Source organism: Medicago truncatula, chromosome 7, assembly GCF_003473485.1.
Source record: "Medicago truncatula cultivar Jemalong A17 chromosome 7, MtrunA17r5.0-ANR, whole genome shotgun sequence".
In the NCBI taxonomy this organism is placed as follows: domain Eukaryota; kingdom Viridiplantae; phylum Streptophyta; class Magnoliopsida; order Fabales; family Fabaceae; genus Medicago; species Medicago truncatula.
Genome location: NC_053048.1, coordinates 26,418,965 through 26,428,212, shown reverse-complemented (window position 1 = coordinate 26,428,212; position 9,248 = coordinate 26,418,965). Strand labels below are relative to the sequence as shown.

The window sequence follows — 9,248 nt, the reverse complement described above, 5'->3', positions numbered from 1 at the left end:
GTGGAAGGGGAAAAGTCTGAAGTGAGAATGATGTGGGTCACTTGGAAAAACAAAATAAGCTAAGGGTATTTTCGTAATTTCCCAATATTTGGGGGTGGACCATGGCCCACCTCAGCCCATACAAGCCTCCGCCACTGATTATTGCTCTCTTCGAGAACCCTCCTTCTTTCATTCGCCACTCTCAACTCTCAAAACAAAACACCTACCTAGGGCTGGACAAGGACCCGCGACCCGGCCCAACCCGAAAAAAACCGAAAAAAAAACCCGAGCTGAGTGGGTTAAAGCGGGTCCGCGGGTCAGACGGGTCATAAACCCGGATTCACAAGGGTATACATGGGTGTAGGCGGGTAACAGACCTTCACCCGCGGGTACCCGAACCCGCCCGTATTTAATTATTAAAACCACGTCGTTTTAATATTGAAGAGTGGGGAGACTAACCCTAGAAGACTCATTCTTCATTTCATTTCTTCTCTCGCCTCACACACACACTCTTTCACCTTCCTCTTCAAACCCTAGTGCCGCCGTCGCCGCCGCCGCCGCCGCTTCTAACCCCAACAACCTCACCATCAAATCCTCCTACCAACATGAATCACCACTTTCCAACTTGATTCACTTTGTTTTACGCCTTTCGCTGTCATTTAAAACAAAGGATTTAAGTGACAATCAAACTTGAATCATCCACGAACCCAGATCTTGATCTTGTTGACTTTCTCTGTGTTACTACGCTCAAATCAAAGGTTAGATTTTCTCTTTTTAATGTTTGTCATTTTTTCTTATTTTTGTTCGATTTAGGGGTGTGACTTTTTTTATTTTTTGTTTCATGAATCACGTCTCTGCTCTACATATGCTTCAGATTCAAAGGTTAGATATTTTGTTTTTAATTTTCGTAATTTTTATTTTTATTTAGGGTTTATGATTTTCGACCACGTGCTTTTGTTTTTGTTTCATGATTCACATCCATGCTCTGCATATGCTTCAAATTTAAAGGTAAGATCTGCTGTTTTTTATGTTTGTATTTTTATAACCTTTGATTTAGTGTTTCTGACTATTTGCTTTTGTTTTTGTCATGATTCACATAATCTCTGCCCCGCACATGCTTCAAATCTGAAGGTTGGTTTTTGTTACATTTTTCATATTTTGAGCTTTGATTTTTTCACTTAATGCTTCGAACATTTATTTATTTTTTTGTTTCAATATCATCTCTGCTGCTTATGCATCTGCTGAAGATTTGAAGGTACATATAGTTTTGTCCCATGTTTTAACCCGATAATAAAGATTTCTCTATGTATCTTCTATTTCACCGCTAACTTATCTTTTGATATTATGTCTAGGAAAGATGAATCAAGAGGTTAATAGCATTCAAAGCCCAGGTGCAAGGACTCTAGCAAGTGGAGGAGTTAATGAGCAAGGAGAGCATTGTAAGTATATTATGTTGCCTTGTCATTTGTGTATATTGTATGGCTGCCGAAATGTTGATGCTCATGCTTGTTGAGTTTATTCATGGCTTTGATGCACACTTTGTTAAATTTATGCATGATTTTTAATGCCTATGGCTGCTGAGTCGTTTATGCTCATGTTTGCTGACCTACCTTCCTTCTAACCCTTTTCTGAATCGTTTTCGATTTTGTTTAGAACTCTGATTTTGAAAATGTCACAATCAATCCCAACTGAAGATACTGAAGATAGGATTAGCGCATTACCAGATCCCATTATACATGACATACTTTCATTTCTACCAACCAAAAAATCTGCCGCCACAAGCATCCTTTCAAAGAGATGGAAACCACTATGGCTCTCAGTTCCCAATCTCCAATTCGACGACAGATCCTTCCCAAACTACGACTCCTTTTACAGATTTGTGTCCTCCGTCTTTCTCTCACTAGACATCAAGTTATCCATCCGATCATTCCACCTCAAATCTTCACATGCTTCTATCCATCACTTCCACGATGTCAATCGATTTGTCTACGCCGCAGCGCAACGAGGAGGAATCGAGAACCTCAATCTCGAATTACCTACCATGAATTTCGTTAGAGTCGATATACCTCCTAGTATTTTCGGTTGTAGGACCCTTGTCGTTCTTCGGTTGTCTAAGTTAAAAGTGAATGTCCTTTCTCACTTGGTTGTAGATTTCCCTCTCCTAAAAACTCTTCGCCTATGTTATGTGGGATTCGAATGTCATGATTATATCATAAAGCTTCTATCAGGATGTCCCATTCTAGAGGAATTGCAATTAGAATGGACATCTGTGGTGAATTACAACCAGTCACCTGCTTTACCGGAGAATTTTCAATGCTTACCGAATTTTATTAGAGCAAACATTTCTGACTTGTGGTCTACCGCGGATGCTGTGTTTACTTTGATTTGCAAGGCAAAGATTCTGTATTTAGACCTGGTAAGAATATTATATGACTATCCAATAAATGTTTAAAATAATAAATTAGGGTTTATTTCATTTCTAACTTTTGTATTTCACTGCAGGGCAATTGTAACAACCATTTCCCTGTATTTCTAAATCTAATCCACATGGAACTTATCCTTAACCGTGACTGCCGTGGGAAGTGGAATTGGGTGATAGAAGTGTTGAGACGTTGTCCCAAACTTCAAAATCTTACCATTCGTCAGGTTTTGTTCTTGTCTAAGATTTTCTTTTATTTTACCTTAACAAATTTTTACATATTTTATTTTATAACAAAACTATTTCAATCATGGACAGGATTCTCCGAATGGAAATGAAGTTGGGGATAATTGGATGGATCCAACAGTTGCTCCAGAATGCCTTTCAACACAACTCAGAACGTGCATGCTTAAAGGTTGTAACAGCATGAAATGTGAGGTTCAATTTGCATACTATATTATGCAGAATGCGAAAGTATTGAACACCATGACAATTAAGAGTGCATCTTACATAGATACAAATACCAAGCACCAAATGAAAACAAAATTTGCTTCATCGACAAGGGCCTCAACAACATGTAAACTCTTATTTGATTGATGACAGCTAGGGCATCGCTGCATTAGTTCTTATGTGTGCTTTTTGTATTAGATTCTAACATATGCAATGCTAAGATTTAATGGTTTTCAAAGGCATGAGATCTGTTTCATTTTGACTCTGTCATTTAGATTTTCAAATATGTATTGGCTTTCATGTATTAAAGGTATGTCAGATCCTTTCAACCGAGTCCTATCTTATCTCATTGATGGTTGTTTACATCTACACCATCATCATTAGCTCTTAGAATTTAATCACTATTTGCTTCTTTTGAATTCTGTCATCAACTTGCTATAGTAATTGGAATCGAGGCCTAAGGCAATTGAGACTCTTTTTTTTTTTCCACTAGTTTTTGTGATTCATTTTTAAAATAGAAATTAGTTTATTTAATAAAATTCTATAAAATGAATTCTTTGGTACAAAAGCACTTTAATAGAATGCCTAAAATGAATTCTATTTGTTTTCGTAATTAACCAAATTATATAGTCTTTCTTATCAATCACATTGTACAACTACCATGGCTTATGATATGAAATGAGGCAGGGCATGGGAAATAGAGAATCAACGCATATTGTTAGGGTTGATAGAAAGAGGAATATTCAGTTGCATGATAATAGAATGCCTATACGGCAGTGAAAAACGGCAGACGAAACAGAAAATTTAATTTTGGGGAGCTAGAAAATGTTTAGACAAGGGTGAGTAGGACTGTAGGAGCTATGCAAAAAGATTGTGTCGAAGGTTTTGTCCCTTTGGGCCTTGGGAGGCTGGCTATCCTCAAAATTTTGCATTTTGCTATTGCTATTTGATTTGCATTTGATATTCCTGACTTCCTGTTTGCTAACTGCATACTGTTTTGTATACTTGTGGATTTATTGCATTTTGGTTCGCATATTCTATTCCTGTTACTGATTTCATACTGTTTTCTATACATACTGGTTTGCATTTGGTCTGGATCTTGATTTGCTAGTATTTATTGCATACTGGTTTTGTGTGGTTAATAATAATAATAAGGGAGGAGATGCAATTGGTCTCTCGATCACTTTCATCATGCTTGTCAGAGTTCGTTCTTGTTTGCCTATTTTTTCTCTGATATTGACAGTGCTTTTGCTCTGATATCTCACTCAATCTTTGATGATTTGAAATATGTCATCTTAGGGCTCTATCGTCTAATGAATATATTGGTTTTTAAATATTTGCTCTGATGATTAAATCCGTTACTCTGATAGTTATTTTGTGATTGGATATGTCTGCTTTAATGTTGGTAACTGAAGCTTATTATAATTTCTTCATGCTTTGATCAACCATGTTTTGAGAAAACGCATTTACTAGCTCTAATATATTTTTTTTTTTTGAAGGAATACTAGCTCTAATATTGATAGCATCACTTCATTCCCAAGCATAAAAAGAAACATTATCATATTGAACAAATAATACAATATTTAATAAGAACCTCAGTGTCATTATGTAGAACTCCGTTTGCTTTCGGGTGGAATAATAAGTTTGTTATCATGTTCAAACAGGGTGATCTTAGATAAATGTTGCTGTTTATTAAGCTAAATTTTATGCTTTGAAACCTCTTTCCCAGAATTGTATGAACATTGTTCTTGTAACACTCTAATTAGGTGAGTAGATTTCCTTCATAATGTTAATCTTTTATTTGTAAGTCTCTTCTCCCAATCCTGCAACCTTTTGTCTCATTTGATCTTCAATATAACATGGTGAGTGATTGTAACTTGTGTCTTTGCTTGCAAAAATGTGATGAGGGACGGAATGAACAGAATGATAGTCAATCAGGAAAGTATAATTATCTAATCGATTTTGGATTGGGATTTAGTACTCTGGCAGCTGGCACATGAGACCTATATCAAACTAGTAGAATAAGGGGCTGTCATACCTGGTGAAAATTTGAACAGACCACTGAAATCTCTGAAGGTGGCTTCTCATAATTGAGAAACCAATGCTGAACGAAACTGAGTTGACCAGTGTTGGTCAAATAACGGCTATAATGGCACTAACAAACACTACAGCACTGTAGCATAACATAGTTTTTGCAAACTGCTATTTTTAGCTTACATATCTACAAGCTCTACTGTTAAGATTTGTTTTACTTGTGTTCCTTCTGTGCTAAGGTTCTGTTTTGTGCTAAGGGATTGATTTCACTTAAAAAGTGCCAAAATTACATTTGCCTGTCTAAAATATTACATTTTGCCAATTTTGAGGCGCGATGCTATAGTAACCGCTACACTAAACAGCTCCGTCACTGCTTTTACTTGTCCTATACCGGTCAGGGGCAACTGTGCAAAGCTGTTATTAGACTCTGTTAACAATACTGATTTTAAGACCCACGATTTAAGTACCATTTATCTATCACACGAAATTGGTAGAAAATATGAGAAACGTAAACTATAATATTCAAACGAAGTGGAGTAAATGAATGAATGGGTTTGCAATTTGGCTGTAAACTACGATAAAAAAAAATGTTTTAAACTACCATAAGATTACAATTTATAAAAGAATTACCATAAGATTACGATTTAAAAAAAAAAATTACCAGCCAGCATTGCCTCTTAGAGAAAATATACTATTCTTAGTTGCTATCTACCATGGATGTCTGAAATACTGACCAAGTTGACAGAGTAAAAGTCATCGTTGTTTTCTTCAGGCGACACCGAGCTCAGCATATTCTGCTTCAGGATGAATGCAGGTTTCTTTGGAGGAGGAAGATCTACAATGTCACTGTTCAGCATAGAAATTACAGCCGCCATGGTAGGTCTGTCTATGGAAAATTCCTGTACACATAGAAGCCCTATGTGTATGGACCTCGTAATATATTTATGATGGATATGATCATATATTTCTGGATCTATCAGTGGTAGAATATTGCCTTCTTGCCATTGAATCCATACCTAAATTGACAAAACAAATGTCAAACATTTGAGAAAACTTTAGAACATCCAAAATTGAGTTAGATGAGAATTTAAGAGACTTACAAATCCTAAAAGGGTAAGAGAGTCGCAGTCATAAAAGCTTGAATTTCTTCTTCCACTAATAATCTCAAGAAGTAAAACTCCAAAGCTAAAGACATCAGATTTATCAGAAAACAGTCCTTGCATTGCATATTCTGGAGACATATAACCACTGCATTGAAGTGCAATTAGATAATTGAAATTGAATATCCAATCCAAGTATGCTACCATAGTTTTGAACAAAGGAAAAGGTGTATTGGTGTACTTACTAAGTACCAACAACTCTTCTTGTATTTTCTTGATCTTCACTCCCTCCAAAGATTCTGGCCATACCAAAGTCTGATATTTTTGGATTAAGCTCATTATCTAGCAAGATATTACTTGGCTTCAAATCTCTATGTATAATTTTTAGTCTGGAATCTCTGTGCAGATACAACAATCCTCGAGCTATTCCTTCTATTATGCTAAAGCGTTTCCTCCAATCAAGGATTTTACTTTTCGAGGCATCTAATAAATCAAAGGTAAAGCTTTGTTACTTTAATTTAAATGTAGCATTATTACAAGGTAAATTGTGTCATCTAAAACTCAAGATTGGACTCCACGCATTGAAAATATAATTAGCACGTTCCAAGACATCATAGCTGTTTAGCAATTGTTCATTGCTACGAAACATTTTCATATATGACGAATAAAGTTTAACCTCAGCTTGAATTGGGTATGGAGAAATAGGAAAAGGAGTGTCAAAGACTAACCAAAGAGAAAAGCATCCAAACTTTTATTTGGCATGTACTCATATATCAACATCTTTTCCTCTCCGTCAACACAGCAGCCAAGAAGTTTTACAAGATTGCGGTGTTGAAGCTTAGAAATGACCGCCACTTCATTCATGAATTCTTTTAGACCTTGTCCAGATGCTTTAGAAAGTCTTTTAACTGCTATTTCCTGACCATCATGCATTGTCCCCTAGAAGAGAAATAAAGATATAGCTAATATTGATAATGAGCTTAAATATCATTAAACTTGCTGAATTTAGTTTACCTTGTATACCGGTCCGAAACCTCCCTGCCCAAGTTTGTTGGATGAGTGAAAGTTGTTGGTTGCAGTTGCAAGCTTGCCAAAATTAAATAGTAATAGCTCTTGGAGTTTAACTTGTGACAGTTCTCCAATCGCATTGTCACTTCGGATGGTTGCTGATTTATTTGAAAATCATGAATTAGTGGTTGGAAAGAAGCATGAAACAATTAAAAAATTGACGGTGATTGTGATTTGAAATTGTTAAATTAAAGAAAACAGAAACTAGCTACTGTAATGAGATTGATTTTATCAAAATTCAGATTGTATATGATTTGAATTAACTTTACTAATATGTAGAAAACTCGTTTATAGTATAATTTGAATCCAATAAGATGATATATTACCATGGTGGTTAGTTCTCCTTCTCCACATGATATACGCACAAGCAAGAACTATGACAGTTCCTGTTAGCACTGTTATAGTAATGATGATGACTTTCATGTTTTTCTCTTTATCTGTAGCCGAGGAAAGTTGAAATTTTTAAAAACCCTAACAGGTGAATTCAATTAGTAGATCAAATAACAACTAGCATACAATGTTTACCAAGTTCTGTGTGTGCTACACGAATATACAAGTCAAGTCCTCCATTTGAGAATTTTTGTATGTCAACTAGGTTCCCAGTCCAAGACATACAACCAATGTCAGCATCATAAGAATATGCAACACAAGAGCAATTCTCCAGACATTGACTTTTGCATGTTTCTGATGACAGTGTGAGAGATGATCCGTCTGCAAAATCGGGAACTTTGACCATCGGCAGTTTCAAAAAACCATCAGCGTTACTGTCTTCACTTGTGTTTTGATTTCTGTATCTTTCGCACTGTTGAAGAGGTGTCCTCCTAACACATCCTTCGGTCCAATTTTGTTTATTCCATTCCTCTTTGTTCCTTGGCTCAAACCCTTTCAAACAGCTACATATTGGTGAGCTTTGTGAATTACAGCTTGCAAAATGTCCACATACACCATAAACATCACATTCCATTTCATGACTATTCCATGTTACTTTCCATTCTTTCTTCTTTTCATCCCACCATTTCTCTTCACAATTTCCTTCTGAACTCAAATTATAGATTATAAGACCAACTGTATCTGATGTTATTTGAAAGAATGAAACATTTCCTTCTCCATCATCTCCAACATGTAAACCACCGAGATAATGAGTTGTCATATATGGAAGCCCTGTAAAAATCTTACCATTCCACGGACCAGTTCGCCAATATGGTTGATTTTCATTCCATATGAACACTTCAGGTATAGTAAGCCTTTCAACACTCAAAGAGAAGCTTCCAATGGATGGATCATAAGGTGTTTTCCATGATGTTTGTTTTACTTTCTCACCTGTTATTTTGTTGCTAGTAAGTTTCATGTTTGGCAGCATTACATTTGAAGGATGCTGGAAACTCTCCCACATGGTTCTTTCTGTTGTGCCTTCAAGTAGTACAAGGTTCCCTGAATCTAAAAGCTTCGAACTTGAATTGGTTGCAACATTCGGTGCGTTGGATGTCCAAATCACCTCTTTCTTTCCGTTCAATACCACGAGATCATTACCATTATCAGATATTTTAACAACACCAGAAGAATCTTTGAGAGGTTGGTCTCTGTTAAGCACCCATAGGATTGTGAAATGAGGCTGCCACCAAATTCCAACATAACGATTCGTAGAATTTTCAGGACTAAAAAAGCCTAAGGTGAAGTTACCACTCTTGGAGCTTAGAGTTTCAGGGTCCTTGATAAACTGAGTTGATGTAATGGTGTCTATGGCATCACTAACATCTAGAAAATTAAAACACAGCATGGTCAAAATGAAGAACATGAACATATTTTTGTAATTGTTGAAATTCATTACTGAGATGATTGCTTCTAGTTATGATAAATTATGAATTTTATTTTTCATAAGTGACTAATTTTCCTGGCATGCTAATAGTCAACAACACGTTTTGATGTGACTTTGCAGCTGCGTATTGAAATTTTCATGCTATGTAATGTATGGTTCACATTATCATGGAGATGGACCACTTATTCAATGTTGTATTTCTTTATATTTTGCATGAATTTATGTTCTTTCGAGTTGACTTTCATTGCTATACTCATGATAGAAAATTGACTTATGTTTCTAACATATAACTGTATTTATTATAGCTTGAAGAAAAAAATGTAATATAATCAAAGGTATATTGGTAAAGAAATAATTTATTTATTTATTTAAAATGAAAAAT

At 35.6% G+C, this 9,248-nt stretch overlaps 2 protein-coding genes across 7 annotated transcripts; one reads left to right on the top strand and one right to left on the bottom strand.

The window, feature by feature from the left end:
* Positions 1 to 432: 432 nt before the first annotated feature.
* On the top strand, positions 433 to 3,181 carry LOC25498312 (FBD-associated F-box protein At3g52670). Of its 6 annotated transcripts, none has more exons than XM_024770047.2 (7): positions 433 to 737; positions 854 to 861; positions 1,227 to 1,234; positions 1,332 to 1,418; positions 1,633 to 2,395; positions 2,482 to 2,625; positions 2,717 to 3,181. In XM_024770047.2, the coding sequence occupies exons 5-7, from the start codon at positions 1,649 to 1,651 to the stop codon at positions 2,993 to 2,995; spliced, it is 1,170 nt and encodes a 389-aa protein (XP_024625815.1). In that variant the 5' UTR covers positions 433 to 737; positions 854 to 861; positions 1,227 to 1,234; positions 1,332 to 1,418; positions 1,633 to 1,648; the 3' UTR covers positions 2,996 to 3,181. The 6 variants fall into 6 exon arrangements, with proteins under 6 accessions (XP_024625815.1, XP_039683182.1, XP_039683181.1 ...); XM_039827248.1 differs by having other exon boundaries at positions 1,111 to 1,234; XM_039827247.1 differs by having other exon boundaries at positions 988 to 1,234.
* A 2,199-nt stretch (positions 3,182 to 5,380) lies between these two features.
* Positions 5,381 to 8,922, bottom strand: LOC25498311 (G-type lectin S-receptor-like serine/threonine-protein kinase At1g11300). The gene is made up of 7 exons (XM_024770903.2): positions 7,576 to 8,922; positions 7,377 to 7,487; positions 6,997 to 7,148; positions 6,711 to 6,921; positions 6,228 to 6,465; positions 5,983 to 6,130; positions 5,381 to 5,898 (listed from the first exon to the last, which is right to left on the bottom strand). The coding sequence occupies exons 1-7, from the start codon at positions 8,873 to 8,875 to the stop codon at positions 5,587 to 5,589; spliced, it is 2,472 nt and encodes an 823-aa protein (XP_024626671.1). The 5' UTR covers positions 8,876 to 8,922; the 3' UTR covers positions 5,381 to 5,586.
* Between the last annotated feature and the right edge of the window lie 326 nt (positions 8,923 to 9,248).